At 61.9% G+C, this 20,541-nt stretch overlaps 2 protein-coding genes across 3 annotated transcripts in view; one reads left to right on the top strand and one right to left on the bottom strand.

The window, feature by feature from the left end:
* Nucleotides 1-14,964, bottom strand: part of ABR (ABR activator of RhoGEF and GTPase) — a 41,577-nt gene extending 26,613 nt beyond the window's left edge. Inside the window, exons 1-2 of one of the 2 annotated variants that reach the window (XM_040616990.1) lie at nt 14,622-14,964; nt 212-396 (exon numbers count right to left, since the gene is read on the bottom strand). In XM_040616990.1, the coding sequence (XP_040472924.1) occupies nt 212-396; nt 14,622-14,949 (513 nt within the window). In that variant the 5' untranslated portion in view covers nt 14,950-14,964. Of the gene's footprint in view, nt 1-211; nt 397-5,033; nt 5,241-14,621 lie in introns of those variants that run through there. The other variant, XM_040617000.1, reaches the window with a different exon arrangement.
* A 3,857-nt stretch (nt 14,965-18,821) lies between these two features.
* BHLHA9 (basic helix-loop-helix family member a9) lies at nt 18,822-19,686 on the top strand. Its single transcript, XM_040585777.1, has one exon. It carries the CDS (start codon nt 18,822-18,824, stop codon nt 19,578-19,580), a length of 759 nt encoding a protein of 252 aa, XP_040441711.1. The 3' UTR covers nt 19,581-19,686.
* The last annotated feature ends 855 nt before the right edge of the window (nt 19,687-20,541 follow it).

Here is a 20,541-nt window from a genome sequence, read left to right as displayed (position 1 = left end):
CGACAGAGCAGGAACAGTGTCCCACAGCCACGGCACGCCCAGCAAACCAGGGTGCTGCTCCCCAGAACCGGGATGGTGACGGGCCAGCAGGGTTTGGGATGCCAGGGGACAGTCCCCCAGGTTCCAGCAGCACCAGAGCATCACCGCCACCGCTGGCACAACCCAGCTGGGCACCCACAGCCCCGGCTTCAGCCGCGCTCCCAGCACCTACCCCTGTGCCCAGGCCATCAGTGGGTGTGGGCGAGACGCCATCCCCGCTGTCCTGGCCGCGGGCGCTGAGCTGGGGGGACATGGTGGGTGACTCGTCGATGTAGGGCATGGTTTCCGAGCCCTCTGGCAGCGCCTTGGGCTCCTCGTTGCCCTCGGCGTCGTACTCGTCTGCACCATAGTTGAAGTCTGCCAGGGGAAGAGAGCGTGGTGGTGAGCATCCAGGCAGCGGCATGGCCAAGGGTCACCACACTGCACATCACAACCACCACAGCCTGTGGGTGACCGACCCCACGACTGATAGCCGGGGCCAAGCACAGACACACACCCCCACAGCCCCCCCGGGCCCTGCTGCCTGCCCGGCTGAGCAGGCAGGGCATCACAGGGAGCATCCTTGGCTGCCAGGCATCCTCTGCCCGACACACTTCCCTATATTTGCATAATTAACTGCACCAAGAGGCCTCAGGCCTCCTCTGTGCAGGGACAGCTGCTCTGCCAGACGTCCCAGCCCCACGCGAGCGGCTCTGCCCTGCCTGCCTGGTGGCCGCCATTCCTGTGCCATCCCCAGGGAGGGACGGAGCTGGGCTGGCAGCCACAGCCACCATCCTCCCACTTCCCCATGCCCATCCTTCTCGGAGCGTAGGAGTGGGTGCCAGGACGGCTGGGTCTGCAGCACGGAGGACAGTGCCACCCCCCCTGGAATGAAGGGGACAGTGGCAGCTCCATGGCGGGTGGGCAGCTTGGGCCATGCTTGGGGGCAGGAGGGTTCTGCTTTCCCCAGCACAGGGTGAGGCCACCACCACGCCAGGCCAGCACCCATTTTTGGGTGCCCCATGGTGACCCACAACCCCCCTGTTGCCCATGGCACAGGGGAAGCCTTTCTGGGAAGGCAGAGCCCCAAGTGGGAGCTGGGGACCCCAGGGTCTGCAGTTGGTCCCCTGGGCACAGCAGGGGATGGGGGTACATCCTAACCTGTTACCATGGAAACGGCAGCAGCTCGGTGGCAGTGGGAAGAGGTGGCTGCAGCAGCCCCGAGATGCTGACAAAGGGGAGGGGGAAGGGAGCCCGGCTGCGGCAGGGGCGGCCGCGGGGTGCAGCCAGCACCCCCACCCAGGGCCTGTGGCCAAGACCTCCTCGGCAGCTCCCAAAGAGGCAGTGGGCACAGCTCACCCAACCCAACCCCTGCCAGCCCTGCATTCCCCTCCTCACCCAGCAGCCCCATGGCTGTCCCCACAGGGTCCCTGGGCAGGGACAGTGGGGAGATCCTGGCCGATACCCTGGCCAAAACAGAGTGCACAGGGTCTGGATCAGCCATCCCAGACCAAACCCCACACCGCTGCCACTTCACACCCCCAAAGCCCTGCCACCCTGGCCAAAGACTCCCCTGACTCCCTCCAACGCCACTCAGCACATTAATATTGCATTCAGCTTCGTATTGCAAGTGGATAGATCTTTAAATCAAAGGGCACAGCGAAGCTTGCTCAGGCCAGAAGCCCTGCCGGTGCGGGTGGGCAGGGATGGGTGGTCCCATCCTGCACCTGGGGGTGGCATGGAGGAGAGCCCTGAGATGGGCCAGATGCATCCCAGCTCTGCCAGGACACCACAACCCCTCTAAGTCCTTGCTTCATTAGCAATTAGCAGCTAATAACCATCCCTCAGAGGCTAGGGTGCTACCCTTGCTGGGTCACCACAGGAGCTGTCTAGGAATGAAAGAGCTGGGTGGGCAAAGATGGGGGACCCTGTAGATCCCCTGGTCCTCAGCTTCCAGGGAAAGAGGATCCCTGGCTCTAACCTGTCCTGCCTCACAGTGGGATGTCCCTCGTCCCTTCTGCCTTTGACAGGTCCCAGCTGGGACGCCTCCAATATTAGCCAGGAACAAGGCAGGATGAGGTACATTAGCACTGGAGTCTCCTGATGCTGGCCACCTCCTCGGAACACCCACCCCAAGCAGACCCCCTGAGCCCACCCAGCCTGGCACTGTGCCCGGGCTGGGGATCCCCCAGAGATACCCAAACCTCTCACCCAAGCGCCCTTCCCTGTCAGGCAGGGTCTAAGGGGGAGCCAAGGCAGCCGGGAGGGGACAAAGGTGACGGTGCCCACCAAACACACCAACTCAGAGACCATAAGGCTCCACCACCTCCCCTCCCCCAAGGCCAAGGTCTGCAGCTCCAAGGTGGAACTGTGGGGCGGGCAACAGGGGTACCCAGAGTGGCACCAGCACTGGGGGAGACCTGGCAACCCAGGCTGGAGTGGCTCGGTAATGAGGAACACAGCTTTAACGAGGTGGCTGGGGACCCTGGGAGATGACACCTGCAGTGGTGCAGGGAAGGCGGCATCCATGGCATGGAGGGGGAAGGGCCTGGCCTGTGGGGACGCAGAAGGACCTGGCTCTCACACAGCTATCTCTCCCAGTTGGAGCAGATCAACATCCCAGACCTGAGCTGGGGATGAGACCTACAGGTAGTGCCCCACCAGGCACCCAGGGAGAGGGACCCTGTGCTGCCCACAGGAGGGAGGCCAGAGCCATCTCCCCATGGCTCCAGCTGTGCCTCCAGCTGTGCCACCAACAGCTGTGCAGTATTTACTGGGCTCTCACCCAGTCAGGCCAGGCAGAGGTACCTCCCCAGTAACCGGTGCAGGGAGGGAACCAAGCATTACCAAGCAGCCAGGATGGGCAAAGGGGACATTGCTGGGCAAGGGGACACTAAGGGGCTGGCCCCTGCATCTCCCTGCCTGTGGGGTGCTCCTGCCACCCAGCCAGCCCAAACCAAGCGCCTCCCTCCTTCCTCCGCAGCTGCATTGCCCCTGCAGCCTGTTCCTGTGCCCGTGCCAAAACCCAGTGCTATTTTTGCTCCCGTTTTTTAGCAGCAGTGGAAATCTTCCTGCTCCACCCCAGGCGTGGGGACCAAGGGGAGGGAGGCAGCTTGGCCCAAGGGAGCCACTTTGGAGGGTGAGGACATCCCGACCTGAAACAGCCTTGTGACCCCGGCTCCCACACGTAGCCCTGTGGTGCTGAGCTGGATCCAGCCCCACAATGCATGAAGGGCTGGCGCCCATGGGATGCTGGCACCCATCAGGGCAGGGGTCCTGTGGGGTGGCAGGTGGACCCAGGAGGGTGACAAGGCCAGGAATACATCCCTACAGGGGACTATATTCCCCAGGAAAATACTGTTTCCACTCTGCCACGTCTTCCCAGGTCTGACCCAGGCTAATCCCAGCACGATGGTCCCCAAGAGGGAGCACAGCCAAGAGCAGCGGGCAGCTCCTGCCCAGCCCGGGCAGAGGCAGCACAGTCACAGCAGTTCTGAGTGGCATCTTCTTTGCTTTCCAGTTGGGTGCATGCTGTTCCCCAGCACCCTGACAGTGCACCAGCACACCCCAACACTCACCCATCTCATTCCACTGCCAGGAAAAGCCCAACATCTGCACAGAGCCTGCGAGGTTTTGGGGAAATGCCTCGGTCTCCCTGCGCCTGGGTGAAAATTCACCATGACAACATGGATGCGCGAGCTGGCCTTGGACCTGCCTCCATGGGCCTCCTCCAAAGGGTGGCTCAACACAAACAGCATCTCCTCTGCACCATCACCACCTTCCCTGGTGTGATGAAGGCCAGACCCTGCCCCACATCCCCCATAACACGGGCATGGCGAGCAGCCTCCCCTGTGCTTCAGCCAGGGTGGCCAGAGCAAGATTTGGGATGGCAGAGCCATCACTCTGTGGGGATGCTGCGCTGAGAAGGAGGGTGCGGAGGCTGGGGCTGAATGCGGCCCCCAGGCTCCAGCCCAGCCACCTGCACAAGCTGCACTGGACCCCAGGACTGCCACTGCTGGATGCAGCCTCAGGCTGTAAGCATTGGAGGCATCAAGCTGGAAAACTTGAGGGGTCTCAGTCCTACGCAATGTGCCCCCCAGCAGCCCCTGCTCCCTGCAGGGCACAGTGGATGCCAGATCTGTGCAGGGGACACTGTCCCTTCTTCTCCAGAGCATCCCACCTTCCCACGCACCCATGCCAAACCTTACTGCCCCACAAACGCCAGGCTCCGAGCTCAACACTGCACCCCGAAACCCACTCCTGGGGTGCCCACGCAGCTCAGCGCTCCCCCAGAACGAACAACGGGGACCCTGTAACCAAGCCCTCCCATCCTCTAGCTGTGTCCCTGGCTCCCTTGGCTGCCACTGAGACAGCTGCCACGGGACTGTGACCAGAACGGCTCTAGGGCTCGTCCCTGCCTGCTACCCATCATTGGGATGGGAGAGATTCGCACCTCCGGGCTGCTGCAGGACGCCCCTGGCCCTGGCAGCTGCCAGCCCCCGGGTACCGACACCGCGTTGCCACAGCATCCTCAGCACAGCGCCTCGGAGCTCGCTACAAAAATCACGGCTGGGGGAGAGGTGCCTTCCCACGGCCACGGAATGACGGGGATGGCAGCCAGGGCTGAAAGCACCCACCTCCCCAAAGACCCCCATGGGCAGCACCAGCTGTCAGGCTGCTCCAGCCCCAGCAAGCCCCACTGCACCAGGGCCACTTCACCCACCCAGCCCACCCAGCCCCCCGGAGCAGGCAGCAGGTCCCCAGAGCCTGGAGGATGCCGGACCGACTCCGGCCAGCGCTACCCTGCCACTGGGGCGTGCGGGATGCTCAGGGAGGGGAGCACAACCCCCTGCCAGTATCTCCTGCCCCCTGCCCAGGCTCAGCTCACCCCGGCAGCCCCCGGCACAGGGTTGCTGGCACAGCACCCCTCCCCAGCGCGACACAGCACTGCACAACAGGTAGGGGGGACCCACCACCCCAGCCCACCTCGCCACCCCCCAGCCCAGGCCACGTACTGCTGTAGAGGGTGTCGATCCAGGAGAGCCGCGGCAGGCCGCGGTGGCTCAGCGGCTCCATGCTCGGGAGGTTGTGCCGGCTCTCAGCCCCGCCAGCCGGCTCTCATCTCACAACAAAGGCGGCGGGCGAGGGCGGGAGGCGGGGGGCCGCAGGCCCGGGCGGGGGCTGGATGGGAGAGCCGGGCACGGCCGCCTGCCCGGGCACACGGCGGCTCTTCTGCCAGGGGTGCCCAGGGAAGGAGGTGCCGCCTGGCAATGGCAGCGCGTCCCGCCTCCCGCCCCTGCCTTGCTGGGGGGAGCCGAGCTCAGCATCCCCCCCGCACGCAGCCACGCCGACCCTCCGCAGGGGTCTGGGGACCGGGAGGGAGGAGGAGGGGAAAGTAGTGGCACAGGGGCATGCGGCTGCCCCCCAAGCCTCCCCAAGGAAAGCAGGGGGAAAGGGGGAGCCCAGCTCCATCACCCTTTCCACCATGGTCTTATCTCCTTCCTATGGCCCAGGGATGCTGTGCCCTCTTCCCGGGGAAACCTCACCAGCCCCTCAAACTGCTACGGCTGAAGGACATGGGCTCCCCCTGGCCCTGCTCCCCCTGCCTCCGGCAGCCACGGGAGGACCCAGGACCTCCAGGAGCCCTGCCCCATACAACCAGGGTTGGCCCAGCAGGGCATGGGCAGGCAGGGGTTAAACTGTCCTCTCCAGCTGCATGTAGCCAAAGGAAATATAAAGTGCCAGAGTCATCAACCCCAATATGTCAGGGCGCCAGCCAAGCGTTCAAGTGCAGAGAACTGCCCTGGTTCAGCGTGTGCGGGCACCGCTGCCCAGGTCCCGGTGGTACAGGCAGCATCCCCCACTGCTGCCCTCGGCCGCATCCTGCCTGCGGGCTCAGCCGTGTGGGGAAGGGCCTGGACCAGGCACCCGGGCCAGATGGGAACGGGGCAGGAGGGATAACGCTCCGCCAGGCACAAGGGGAAGGTAGAGCCACCGGAGCATGAAGTGCCAGGACGCGGGTGGCATTGGCAGCCACCCTGGCTGGGAAACCTGAGGGGACCTTGCCAAGGTGCTGCCACCACCTGATCCCCACTCCCAGGGGTGCCTACGCCAGGCTCGGATGCAGCCGATACATTTTGGGGCAGTGCAGCAATGCCTGGGGCACTTGGAGCCACCAGCACTTGGCATCCAGGGCAAGGAGCCACTGCTGCCCCTGGCGCAGCCCTGCCTCCCCAGGGGGGCATATCCAGCCCCAGCACGGCAAGGCAAGGACCCATTCCTACAGCCCACCACCCCCACGAGCTGTGAGTCCTCGGGTGCCGAGTCAGCGGCACAGGGTGCTGCCCCGCTGCTGCTATTGCCCACCCCTCGCCTGCCCCACTCCCAGGTATTTCAGGGAGCCAAGCACAGCCCTCTCAGCTGCCCCATGGGATGCTACTGGGCACCACCATGGCTCCTGCACTGCCCAGTACCAATGCTCCTCTTGTCCCCAAGCTGCTGGCGCTGGCAGGGCCAGCCCTGCCCAAGGGTGGCCACGATGTGACCATGTTTGCTGCTCTCCATCCCCCACCAACTCCCCCATTTGCTCCTGCTTGGGCTCTAGCTTGGTACCACAGCCTGTCCCCACTTTGTCCCTTAAACGTTCCAATGGAGAGTCCCCTCCATCCTCCACAGCCATGCCCCACACCCCGGCAGCACCCACAGCATGAGGCGCCCTGCCACTCGGCACAGCCACCTACCAGAAAGGCGACAGCAGTTCAGCTAAGCGCATCAACCCCATTCACAGCAGGAAACCACGCTCCGCTCGCCTTGGGGAGAACACAGCAGCACCAGCAGCAGCAGCATCAGGTGCAGCTGGTCCCTCCAGCACGATGGCTGCAGAGCCATGGAGGCAGCAAGCAGCCCACAGGTCCCACCGGAGCAGCCAGTTCTCCATGCACAGCTCTCTGCAAGCATGCAGGGGTTTTTCCACATGCTTCCCCTGGTCAGACACACTTCCCGGCCACTCCTGCCCATAGCACCAACCTCTCTACAGCACTGTGCAAACTTCTCTTTGCGCATCTTCATCCAACACAGGGCATGAGCGGAGCACTTGGATGAGATGCCCACCAGCCACCAGACCCCCCAGGAGCCCTCCATCAGCTGGGCACCCCCAGTGGAACACCATGCAGCAGGCCCTGGCAGTGCCATGGCCCAGGAGGACCAGGCAGGCAAGTATCCCACAGCCCGGGCAGGCAGGCATCTCAGAAAGCCTCCCCATGCACTGGAGATGCCCAAATCGGAGCCGACCTTGTGCCGCACCTGATGGGCCTTATCTGCCTGCACACACCACCCCAGGCAGGTGCCCTTGCACAGCCTGGACAAAACAGCCCCACCAAAATGTTGGACTTGATTTTTACATTGTTTTCACTGCTCTTTTCACACCTTTACAAAAGCCACCACAAACGCCCAAAATCTGCAAAGCAGCTGAACCTCCCTTCTCCCCCCAGAGCCAGGGGGGAGCACCCATCCACAACCAGGCACCCATCACCCTGCGGTGACACAGACCAGCCCTGGGTGAGCAGATACTGTCAACCACATTCTCAACCCTCTCCACAGCTGGGCGCAAGACTGCAAAGCCGAGTCCTGTGGTTCCTCCCTGCCATCGGCCAGCCCCGTGCTGCCTGCCTGGTGTCTGGCTGTCTGCCTGGCATCTGCCCAGCCCCTGCCTGCCAGCCCACGCATCGCTATTTCTGGACTCTTGTGCAAGAGGCTCCTACAGCCATGGCCACATGAGCCTTACTGCTTGCCCAGGGCCAGGCTGGGGCTGGTGGTGGGCAACCCAGGCTGGTGGCAACTGGAGAGCAGCTCCAGGGCCACCTGCAGCTCCAACACTGGTGTGGGTCAAAGGGGGTGTTTCCTTAGGGGAAGAGGGGAGAGGGTGGCTGGGGAGCACAGCACCCACCAAGGAGCACAGCAGATCTTCCCTGCTGGGTGTCCTGAACATGCTGCTCCTCAGTCCCACTCAGCATTAAACTTCTCCCCCAGTATCACGTTCCAGCGGGATGGGAACCCCGAGGGCTGCGCTGCATGGGCCCCAAGCTGTGCTCCCAGCTGCTGAGGGGTGCGGGGAGCGCAGGGCAGCTGCTCCAAGCCTCCTGCCCTCGGGGAGCCAAGCAGATGCCAGAGCTGGGCAAGTCCCACAGCCAGTGTGAGGAGGAGGGCAGAGACCCCAGGGGCAGCAGCGGTGCCCTTGGCCTCTCAAAATACTGGAGAAGGAAAGAAAGGTGGTGGCTGCTCACAGGAAAAAGCCTCTAATATCAGATTAAGGCCTGGGTCAGCTATGGCATTGCGTCTCTTCTGAGAGGGAGGAGATTGTGGCCGTATCTGCCAGCACCGAAGCCCCAGGCTGCTCCTGTCCCACCCACGCTGGTGCCAGCGCTGCCGAGATGGCTTGGCCAGGTTTGCTTCCCACCACAAGACCTATGAAGAAGAAGGAAGAGGTGGTGGTTCACAGTGTTGGAACAAAAATCACCCGTGGCACAAAGCCCCAGAAAGCACAAAGGTCTCCCTTATCTGCCAGATCTTCAAACAATCCCTGAACTTTGCAGCTGGGACTTATCTGGAGGCAGATCTGCAGGACCTCTGCTGAGGCTGGCCAGGCTCCACTCCCCAGCTACAGCCAAGAGAGCCAAGAAGTGTTGTCGCTAGTGATCTGCATATGCAAATTATTCTGCTTAGCAAACACTGATAAAGTAACTAGGGATGGGAAAGCCAAGTCTATTTGAACACGTCTCAGGGGGACACGGCGAGGTCGGCGCGCTCCCTCTGGCTGCTCTGGCCACCCTCAGCAGGAGGAAAAACCCAGCACTGCCACAAAGCAGGAGCACAGGTGCCATTTTCCCGGGATGGATGCACACTTTGGTGAGCTGCCTTGGCTAAACCATGCTCCCCTCTCTAACCCAAGGGAGTACTAATCCCCCGCCAGCTCGGGGAGAAGCATCTCCCACCGTTGGCTGCTGCAGGGCTGGCCGCAGCAGACAGCATCCAGCAGAAGACAGAGCAGAGCCATCCGCTGGGACCCCGACCGGCGGCATCAGGGCAGGAGGGGAGGAGGAACCAGCCGAACAAAGAGCCCCGCTGCACAGAAGTGTCTTTCGAGGGAAAAAAAAAACAACAAACCCAAACCAGATTTCAATAGACTTACAATGCAAATATATTCAGGCCCTGCAGGGCACTTCTGGCTGTAGCCAGCTGCCTAATGAGGGCTTCTTGCATGCCCTGCTGCTGCTGCTCCTGTCTGGGGACACCGATCACCCCACAACCGGCCACTGCTGCACCGTGCCTGGGGGGCTGCACAGTCACCTCCCAGCTGAGGTGCTTGTCCCTGCAGTGGGCACAGCCAGTGGCACCACTGGCACCAACAGGGGAACCGTGTCCCCTCCTTCCCTTCCACAGGGCCCCAGAGCAGAGCATGCAGCCCAGTGCCACTGCCCACCACCTGAATGCTGCCCAGCTAGGGGAGCTCAGCACCATCTGCCCCGAATGCTGGGGGCAAATACCCAGCCTGTGGGGCACATGCTCAGGGATGTGCAGGGATGCTGCAGCCAGACCCACCTCCTGCAGGTGATGTGTCGGCATCTCTGGGTGGACTAGAGCAGGCACTGCAGCCATGCGAGGGGAGAGGAGGAAGCCACCCCAGGAACACCCGCACCAATTCGCGACGATCCGGTTCAGAGGAGACGCAGGTTCCGGACACTGGGCAGCATCCAGATTCTCACTGCAGCCACGCTTAGCTGATGCAAGAGCTGACAGCAGAGGAGAGCAGGCCAAGGGAGAGCCAGACCCAGCCGTGACAGCTTGCCAGCAGCACAGATGCACCCACGAGGCCGGCTCACTCGCTGTCCCCATGGCTGGTGATTGGGACAGGAACACCTCTCCCACCACACATCCATCCTGCTCGGTGCGTGCAGGGTGCTGGTGCCTTGAAGGGTCGTTTCTCCACCCAGCAGATGCTGTGGCTGCTGCCGGCTCTGCCCCAGTGCAGAGATCCTGGTGGTGCCTGTGGGCAGAGCCGGGCGCAGGTTTCCCCTTTGCTCTTCCAGCTCCTTTACAAACCCTCCACTATTTGCCCATCACAGGGAAGTTACTCCAACAACAGCACTTACTGGTCCCATTTAAGAGCTATGCTTTTAAACAGCAACTCTTCCACTCAAAGGCTTTTTAACCTTGTGAACTTCTGCATTTATTTATGGTTTTCTTTAACAGCGTCAGCCTGACCCAGCATTAACCCTGCAGTCCCCGTCTCGGGCAGCACCGCTCTCCGGGGAGGCAGCCCCATGTCACACAGGGGTTGTTGTCACATTGCCATCAGGAGGTTTGTGGAGAAAAGCCCCCATCCAAAATGCCGCCAGGCCCCAGAGCAGATGGGGACGGTTCAAAGGTCCCCAGCAGGCACGCACACATGCATGCTGCGATTTTGTCCTCGCCTAAGCGGTTAAAATGAAACACTGAGACTGCCTGGCCTTCCCCAGCCAGGAGAGGAACTTTCAGCATCTTCAGAGCCAAACAACCACTTTCCCAGAATGGGGAAATATGACGAAGTAAATAAACAAACAAACAAACAAATAAATAAATATGAGAACACAGAGGTGGTAGATGGGGTCTTAGAGAGGGACAACTCCCACCCACACACCTCCCCGCTGTGGCATTTGTTCCCAGATCCCCTCCCGGAGCTGAAGGAGGGGAAACAGATGCACAGATAATGCAACACTTCACCCTCCTGGGTGCTGCGAGATCACTGCTCTGTCGCATCTTGCAAATTGCGACCCACCCCAGACAGAAAGAGATGCACCGGGATAAACTCTGGACTTTGCTCACTATTTTCCGTTCTCCTTTTGCTGGTATTTTAGGGGGGTTTCCAAGAAAGGGACAAGGAACCAGCAGTGTCCAAAGACAGCAGGACAAAGGCCTGCCTGCAGCACTGCCCCATCACCTCCCCGGCCACAGAGGAGCTTCTCCAGGACAGAGTATCATGTATTTCACAGTATCATGTATTTGCCAGCAGCAGCACAAGCTGAAAGCAGGGATGGAGCAGCAAGAACAAGCCGTGCCTTTACCCATAGCATATCAGGAGCCCCCAGCACAGAACCCATGGCAATCCAGCCCCCAGGCCAGGTGCACGGGGATGAGGTGGCCGATGCCCTGGGGACTCCAGATGCCCCAGGGCCCCTTCCCTATCTCAGCCCTTTGGTGCACACACTGACACTGCCGCCCTTCTGTGCTCACCACCCTTCGAGGTAGAGACCCTGCTGCTGCCAGCAGTCTCCCCTCCCATTTCCCAAGGTACTAGTGAAGGCGGCGTGGCAGGGCAAGCAGAAGAGCCTACGTGACTCCAGGAACTTTCCATGACAGAAACTAATTACAGCTAAAGGGCTGGAGATTTCATTTATGGTGCAGCTCACAGCCGCAGCATCCTGCCGTAACCAGATATATCAGCCAACCCCATTGGGGACTATTCTGGCCAGAGGTCCCCACCCCAGAGTTCACATTTCTGGGGTGCAAGGTGCTACAGAGGGCATGGCAGGGGCTCCTGAACCCAGCAGCCTTCTAAAGGAGCTTCAGGAACTCCCACAGTAGCCCAGCTCCACAGCAAAGCCAGCCTCCTTCTCTGTTTCCCAAGGGCAAAGCAGGGAATCCCAGTGCCGAGTTTGTTCCACGTCCGTGCATGCTACCCAGCCGCCAGGCACAAAGCATCTCCCGACGAGCATCACCACATCCCTCCTCTGGGTCACTGGCACAGTCGCCTCCCACCCACGCAGCTCACCCTCTCCCTGTGGGTACCAACTCGCAGCACTGGACCCTTTGCCCCAGGCTCATGCCGGGGCAAAAGGGGCACCCAGCCCCTTCTGGATGGGGATGGAGGTGGCACCCAGCCAAAGCACCGCCGCGCCCCAGCACACCCCGGACCGCCTCCCGGCATGGTCACGCACGACACGGCACATACTCAGCTGTGAGGCCAGCTGTGTGTTTAGCCACAAGGACAGGTGACGGCCGAGATGAAGGGAATTTTAGTCCTTTCCATGCTTCGTTTTTAGCCATCTGCTCGCTGACGCTCAGATTTTGTTGGTCCCGGGTGAGCTGGCACAGACGTTATCTCAGATGCCAGGATCATGTATCTGGCTGTCACACGCGCTGCTCTCATGCAATAGCCGCAAACAGGGGCATCTTGCAGATTTCCTTGCTTTAAATCAGATTAATCACAAGCTACTTAAAGGAAACCACTGTCTGTCCCTGGTAATTCCCCTAAAGACAATATTCAGCACTCCTTTGCTTGCTGTCCAGATAGCACTGCTGTAGGTTACAGTGAAATGGCCAGGGACCGACCGTGTCCCACGTTCAGCCACAGCCACAGCACTGTTAAGCTCCAAAACTCATGTTAAAATACTGAGGGACCCAGGTAGAGCCATACTAACAGTTACACGCCACCTGGGCTGCTGGCAGGGAAGCAAACAGCACCATGATCAGGAATTTTTAATTATACATGAAAAATAAAGAGAAGTGAGAAGAAAGCAACGGGAGCACTAAGTTAACCAACCGTCCAGAGAAAGGGGGATCTAGGCAACAACCGCACGCATTTGACTGTACTCAGATTCTGCTTTTAAATGTCAGCGCCGCCAGCGCACACAGGCACCCTTATAACGCGCAACAAAGAAAAGTGCTGATGCTCGGGAAAAGCTTGGGACAAGGCTGGGGACAGCTCATCGCCACTGCCATCAGCCAACCTCCGCGCAGAGCCCAGCCATGACACAGGAGGAGCTGGGTGCTCGGCGGAGGGGATGTTGCCTTCCTCAGCCATGCACAGGAGCTGGGGACCATGACGGAGACCCATGTGGGGGAGAAGGAGGAAAAGGAGGAGGAGGAGGAAGAGGAAGAGGCCACATTGAACCACAACAGATGCAACCTTGGATTTCAAGCTCTTGCCCGAAACACTCACCCTGACTAGCCCCCTTGAAGGGTGGCATGGGGCCGGAGGACCCCTCTGAGTTACAAAGCTGGGTTCCTCAGGCGCTTACACTGTGCTCCAGGGAAGCCCCTTTAACAACAAACACCCCCTCAGCCCAAGAGCCTTGCACAGTCCTGGGTGTTTGGAAACATTCAGGAGCATTATGCAGATGTAAATAAAATGCGGGATCCAAGTGTAAATCAGAAGGATTTGTGCTTGGTCACTCTAATGCACTCAAACCCCCTCAGCCGCTGAGCAGCTCTCCAAAAACTACACGCAATGCCTGTTGACGGGGGCTGGAGAAGGGCTTTGGGGGGTCCTTTGACGGCGACACATCGGACACCCTTCGTCCTTGCTCCTTGTAGCCGATCCCTGGCTCCTGTGGCCAGTCCCCTGCGGCAGAGGCACACACATGTGAGCAAGCCCGGCGCAGTATGGAGACGCCACCAAGAGCAGCCATGTACTTTGGACATTTCACCTCCAGTTAGCTCAGGAAGGTAAAATGGAAACAGCTGTTCTCTGGCCCTGTAGGCTAATGCAATAAATATAAATTACGCTAAATATTAAGACCGGTTCGACATCAGAGCACTTACTACCCAGGCAATCTTAAACCAGCACGGTACAGCCTTAGGGAAAAACTCCTCGCCCCAAACAATCGAGCAAGAACAAAATTAACTCAAGTCAGCTGCAGAATTAGCAATGTAAAAAGTACCATTCCCTAGCTGTCAGGACTCTGTTTGAACTGGGATTAAAGCTGATGCAATAACAACTTCCAGGCCACTGGAAGTAGGACAGCATGACGGGTGACAGCGCTAGCTGGCTGCGCCTCCAGTGCCACAAAACAGCCAGTCACTTGCAAAATAACATTGTCCTCAATGCGCCCAGCACAACGCCCCGGGACACCTCATCACCCCGGCATGCTTCTGCTTTAGCAGCTCCAGGACTTCCCCATGGGAGATCACAGGGTGTCACTGGAGCAGAGGTGTCCCCGTGACAAGCCAGGTCACACCTGGAGGAAGTGACCCTCCCAAAGTCCCAGCCCCAGGGTGGCTCCTGGGCCAGTGGCACATCACCAAGAGCCGGCTGCAGGGGACCGGCCGGCCACCCTCCCTCCTCGCGTGCTGGGGGATGGGGCCTTGGCACGGGATGCCCTCGGAAGCAGGACAGGGATGACACGGGGGCTTGGGGTGGCCTTAGTGGTGGGACGGGGCCAGCATGAGGGCTCGGGGTGGCTTCAGCTGTTCGACGGGGATGGTACAAGGGCTTGGAGTGGCCTCAGCCATGCAACGGCACAGGGTGCCCGCGGCTGCGTGACGGGGCCAGCCTGGGGACATGTCAGGTCCTCCGCCATGCCACAGCTCGGGGCGCAGGTGACGAGGGCTGCCACGGGGGCTCGGTGCGGCCTTAGCAGTGGCACGGCGAGGGGACGCGGGGACAGAGTGCCACGGGGTGCCCCCGCCCCGGGCACGGCAGGGGGAGCTCAGGGCGGCCAGCGGCACGGGCCGGGGATGCCCTTGACCACGTCGGTGGGGACGGCCCAGGGGCTGGGGACCCCCCGGCCCGCAGAGTGGGGACATGCCCCTCGGCCGTGCCGCGGCCCGGGCCCCCCGGCACCCACCTGCCGAGGAGGCGTCCTCCGCGTCGGAGCTGCCGCCGCTGCCTCCCTCCGGGGAGCTGCCCGCGGGCGCGGCGGCGGGGCCGGGCGGCGGGCGGGGGGCGGCGGGCGGCGGCGGGGGGGCTCGGGCCAGCGCCGCCTCCAGGTAGCCCACCTTGAAGCGCTCCTCGGCCAGCGCCCGCTGCAGGCGGCGCAGGTGGCGGCGGCAGCGCTCCAGCTCCCGCTCCATCGCCCGCACCGAGCCCAGCTCCATGCGGGGCGCCGGCTCCCCCGGGAACTCCGCCTGCCAGTGCCGCGCGAAGTCCGCCCGGGCCGCCTCGCCCGCCGCCATCCCCCGCCCCGGCACCCGCTTCCCCCCCCGCCGCCTTCCGCCCCCCGCCGCCGCCGCGGGGCCTGACGTCGGGGCCCGCCCCCGGCCCGCCCCGCCTCGGCACGGCCCCGCCGGGGCGGGGAGCAGCGCTGCCACCGCCCCCCGGCTGGGCTCCGGCTGCGGGCTCCGGCTGCGGGCTCCGGCTGCGGGCTCCGGCTGCGGGCTCCGGCTGCGGGCTCCGGCGCGGGAGGCAGCGCCCGCTCACCTGCGCCGGGCTCGTTCCCCGGGCGGCAGCGCGACGCCCCCGGGGCTCCGCAGGCGGGGGGCAGCGGCGGGGCTGTGTCCCCTCGGCTCCCTCGCCCGCACCTCGGGGACCCCCGCGGGGATGCGGGACGCCGGCCGGGAGGATGCGTCTGGTGCCGGCGGCGGCAGAGCGGCTGAGCAAGGGACAGCTCGTGACACAAACCATCCCAAGTCGGTCCCCAAGGCAGGAGCAACCCAGCCGGGAAAGGGGGTGGTGGCGCCTGTGCCACTTTCCCCGGGTGCCCTGGCCTTTGTGGCGGAACCCTGCCCAGCTCCTGCCATCCTCATCCTCTGGCCGGTGATGCTCTGCCTGCCCTGGCGGTCTTAGAATGGGTGGCCCATGGCCACCAGATGGTGGGACAGGCACAAACACCCGCGGTGGACGACCAAGGCCCACATAAGGCTATGGCACGTGTGCCCACTGCGACCCCAGGGGAGGGGGCTTCCCAACCCCACACCCCGGGCAGGGTCAGCGGTTCCCTCGTGCCATGCGAGGCACTGGGGCAGGCAATGCTGCGGGGTGCAGAGGCAGGAGCTGGAGGCAGCGTGGCCGCAGGGACCTGCCTTCCCCTGCCTACGCTGTACTGCAGGGTGGCTGGCTGTGGGTGACTCACAAGCCTGTGTCCCTTGTGCCACCTGGCCGTGTCCCAGCAGGAGCAAAGCACCTATTTACCCACAGGGCCCAGGCAGTGTTGCAACAACCACATCCTCCTTCCCCTCCATCACCACCTGAGAGTAGCAGGCGGTGCAGGGGTGGGCACCTCCCTGCACACCAGCCCCTGGCTCTCATGCCTCGGCACTGCAGGCTCCCTCTCCGTTGTCTCTCTCCAGCACAGCCGTGCCTCCTGGTGCAATGCTCCCGAGAAGGCTAGATGGTGCTGGGACACTGCCAGGAACTGGGCACCCCCCAACCCATGCTGGCTGCCTCCTGCCCACCCCATCAGGGTTTCATCTCTGGTGAGGGTTGTGCTCCCAGGTAGCCCCAGCAGCTCTCACCTGGAAGCAGCAGTGCTTTGGGGGTGCTGGATGGATGTGGGTGAGAGGCAGCCAGTCCAGGGCTCTTTGCAGCAGCTGCAGCCCCCGCTCAGCACCAGTGTTAGTGGCAAAGACACCCAAAACATGCATTTGGCCTGTGGGACCAGTGGGAGCTGTGATGATGCTGCCCAGGATGGGGCAGATGCCCAGCACTCAGCAGTGCCCTGGTCCAGCGTGACACGTGTGGGAGAGGTGGGGTATCCTCGGGGGTCGAACCCCTTCATGGAGGCTGGGGAGGAGGGGGGGTGCCGTGAGTGGCCTGATTTATGCGTGGCGACGGATAATTACAGCTCTTTCATCATCTGTCAGGCAGACAGGCCCGGCAGAGCCTTACAACACATTTCTGGCTCCCCGTCTCAGCCCATAAATCTCTCCAGCGCATGGTGATAAATCAGCTGGGGCCAAGGGAGCAGGGCCTGGGTGGGCGTTCCTGCTGGCCTCCCACCCTGTAATGGGCACCTAGGTAGGAAGCGTCCAGGACGAGGTGGGGATGGCCCAGCGGGATGCACTAATTACAGGCAGCAGGTGGCATCCGATGACCTGTGATTTATGGTCTAGCCTTGCCCGCTTCCGAGAGCAGGGACTGGATCCCTGCAGGTCCAGGGCTGCCCAAAGCTGAGATACTGGAACCCCTGGCAGTGTTCCCCAGTGAGCTCCTGGGAGCTGTGGGCAGGATGAGGGCAGCCGTGGGACTGCTGCCTGCCCTCTGCCTCTGCCCAAGCATCACCCCAGCTGGGAATGGCTTTGTGCCCAACTCGGCCACCTCCATGTCTGCTCCATACTGCACCTCCTGGCTTCCTGCACCAGCAAAAACCTCCCCGTGGCAGGCATCCATCCTGCTTAGCTGCGTCTTGGACAGGCACGTCTCTAAGTGGGCCTGGCATCCTCCTTCTGCCGGCATTCAAGCATCCCAAAGAGCCCCTCACTCCTGCGCTGAGCTCACCGGGTGAATCAGTGGTCAGAGGAGCATCCGCTCCTGGGCAGAGCAAGACTGGGCGGCCAGAAGGCTTCTGGGAAGAACAAGAGGGCTATAGTGAGCACAGGTGAGTGCTCAAAAATATTTGCAAGCTTCACCTCCCTTTGAAGTCCTGCTGCCTGGCCCTCCCCTCTCCCCGAGGCCCCAGCTCCTGATTTATTGGGTTCCTGGAGCAGAGGCACCTAAATTAGCTCTGACTTCAAAGAGCCAAGAGAGAAGAAGGGCAATAGACAAATAGCCCCCCGCTAATTGTGGCTATTGATCAAACCTGAGCTGGGACAATCAGATAGGAAGGGATGGATCAAGGGGGGGGGCACATTCTCCCGGGCCTCTGCTTTTGCTCCAGTCACCCCAACAATTTGTCAGACCCACTCCTGGACCATTTTTCAAAACGTTACCCCTCACACAGGAAGGAATTTAGCAACTGCTTGCTAATGAAATGATGGGCAAACACACGTGGCAGTCCCTCACTGTTCGGAGGATGGGAACCTGGCCCTCCCCATGGCCTCCGGACTCGCCGCACCTGGCAAGTCCCTCTGTCCCACCGGCTTGGGGATGCAGGGAACAAGAAGCTGCTTTCAGCATCCTCTTCTCCAGAGTAAGTGCCGGGCAGGCCCAGCAGCACCAGCCCAGACAGCTCTGCCCCCGGGCTCCCCGATGCTGGGAAGGGACAGGAAGGCTCTGAAGGCAGGTAGCACTTTAGCTCTTTTATCACCTGCCCCAATCCCCCCTGCCACATTCCTGCTTCCTTCTCCGCAGGGCAGAGGCGTACCAAGCCCCGACATTCCTCCACTGGTTCCTAGGGGCTGCTCCTGCCCAGGCACCCGTTTACCTCCATGCCCATGGATGCTCCCGGCTCGCCGAGGTGCAGCTGCACGAAGCAGCCCTAATGCACCGTCTCAAAGGCAGCTCAGTGCTCCAGCCCTGTTCCTGGGGCAGCAGTCATTTTGTCTTCTGTACCCAGGCGCAAGACTCACTGCTCTCCTCAGCAACCTCATCGCTCTGTGCCTCAGTTTTCCCTAGCTGGGAAATAACAGAGATTCTGCAGCATCCATGAGCATGAGTGAGCAGAGCCCAAGCCAGTGCCAGGGTGGTGATGCCTCATGGGGCTCTGCCCCACAGCACCGTACAAAACCCAGGGATGACCTGGCCCAGGCTGACCCACCAGCCAGTCCAGCACAGGAGAGGGCAGAGCAGCACGGGGAAATTCTGCAGTGACCAAACTCTTAACAGAAACTAAAGCAAACACTGCAACATGTGCTTGGTAGAGGTGCTTTCCTTCTGGGGCCTGTGAGCATCCCACTACAAGCTCTGGGCACCCCAGCACCAGTACCCCATGCTCCAGCCCAGCACCATGCTCAGGAGCATCCCCGCGGGCAGAGGCCAGGCAGGGCTCACCCTGTGCGTCTCTGCAAGGCAGCACACCTGCAGGCAGGTGAGGAGGGTCGGGAGAGAGCCACGTGATGAGCCCTGTGCTGGGGCTTTTAGAGGCGGCTGCGTGTCCCTGGAGGAGTGTCTCCCACACCTCACAGGAGGCAAGACCGCAGCAGCACCTCTCCCACTCCCCCTTGCCACGGCCATGTCCGCAGCAGCCATGGGGATAGGGATGGCACCAGAGCCCGACAGCTCGGAAGAGGAGCTGGAAGTGGGGGGCACAACCCAAGCGTGCTACAGGCAGGGTCTGTGGGTCCCCCAGGGCAGGGAAGTATCCGCCTGCCTGGGGGACCGCGAAGGGATGAAGGTGAGGAAGAGGAGCAGGCCGGTGCGCTCCAAGGCCAGGAGGATGGCTGCCAACGTCCGAGAGCGCAAGAGGATCCTGGACTACAACCAAGCCTTCAACGCCCTGCGGCTGGCCCTCAAACATGACCTTGGTGGCAAAAGGCTTTCTAAAATCGCTACCCTCCGGCGAGCCATCAACAGGATCACAGCTCTGTCCCTGTCCCTGCACGGCGCCGGGTGCTGCTGGCCCTGCACCCACTCCGAGTGCCGCAGTGGGGCCGGGGTCCCTGCGCAGGAGCCGGGGGTGAAGGCCAGCAGCCCCCAGCTCCCCTGGGAGCCCAGTTCCGCAGGCACTGCCAGCTTGCAGCACTGCCCTCCATCCCCTCTCTACGCTGGCTTTTCCCCGGAGAGGCAATTCCATCACTACGAGAGCCCAAAGGAGGATCGCTCCATGCCCAACCCTGCCTATTGCTCCAGCGGGACTCACCGCCCTGGGCTCCGAGGCGCCTGCCAGCAGAGGTACACGGGCAGCCTGCAAGACCCCCTGGCCGGGGCAGTCCCCTGGCAGGTGGGCTATTGCCAGAGCTGGGGGCACCAGCAGTGCCTCCCCATCCACTGACCTGCGGGGCTGGGGCGGTGAGGCGGTGCCAGTAACGCGGCTGCGGGACAGACGGGGGGAGCGGGAAGGGACTGTCGCGTGAGAGAGAAGCGCTGCAGGACACGGAGCTCAGCTGCGATGCTGGTGAGAGCCGTGAGCCCCCCGACATGCTGTACGGGACCCCTGCGCTGCCCAGCTGCTGGTCTCCGCTCTGCAGGAAAACTGGGGAAGGTGGAAAATCCTCTGGAAATGCCAGCTCTGTGTTTCTCGTTGCGAGGTCTCGCTGTTGCTGATTGTTGCTGTTATTTATTCTCTCTTGCTTGCTCTGTGAGAAAACACGAGTTACAAACCCAAGACCAGGCAGTGGCTGTTAATAAGCGTGGGGTGGACAGATGGGCTGTGGGGATCACGCTAAAGCCCCTGGCTGGCTGGTTGCTCTGGCTCCCGCCGGTGAAGGAGCGGAGCAGGAGCCAGGAAAGGTTAGTGCCCTGGGACTTTTGATGCTAAGCTCATTGGTGTGGATGTTTGTGCCTGGCAGATTTGCGAGGCCGGGCCAGGAGAGGAGGGAGACAGATGTCAGCTTTCATAAAACCCACCAATCCATTTGCAGTTTCCTTCTGATCATGGCAAAGTGGCTCTGCTGGGACAGAGCGATAGCGTGCTCATGGCTCGTCCCAGCGGCAGTGAGGAAGGGGGGGAATTTCACTAAAAAGGCCCTTTTGGCCCCTTCCCTCTGGCTTAGAGAGCTCTGACCAGCTGGGAGGGCTCCCTTCTGCCCAAGGCTCGGCAAACCGGAATTGCTGCAGGAATTAGGCAGGGATTTACAGCCACACACGCCACAACCGCCAGATTTTTAGATAGGGCAAGTTGCACCACTCGATTCCCACAGTGCTGAGCCCCACAGAACTCTTCCAGCCCTGCTGCTCCCGCCCCAGTGCTCCCAGTGAGCCCCAGCGCTGGCTGCCAACTCACCAAGGGCAGG

The sequence above is a fragment of the Falco naumanni genome, chromosome 1 (assembly GCF_017639655.2).
Source record: "Falco naumanni isolate bFalNau1 chromosome 1, bFalNau1.pat, whole genome shotgun sequence".
Classification (NCBI taxonomy): domain Eukaryota; kingdom Metazoa; phylum Chordata; class Aves; order Falconiformes; family Falconidae; genus Falco; species Falco naumanni.
The sequence above is the reverse complement of the archived record's forward strand: the minus strand, read 5'-3'. Positions and strand labels throughout refer to the sequence as shown.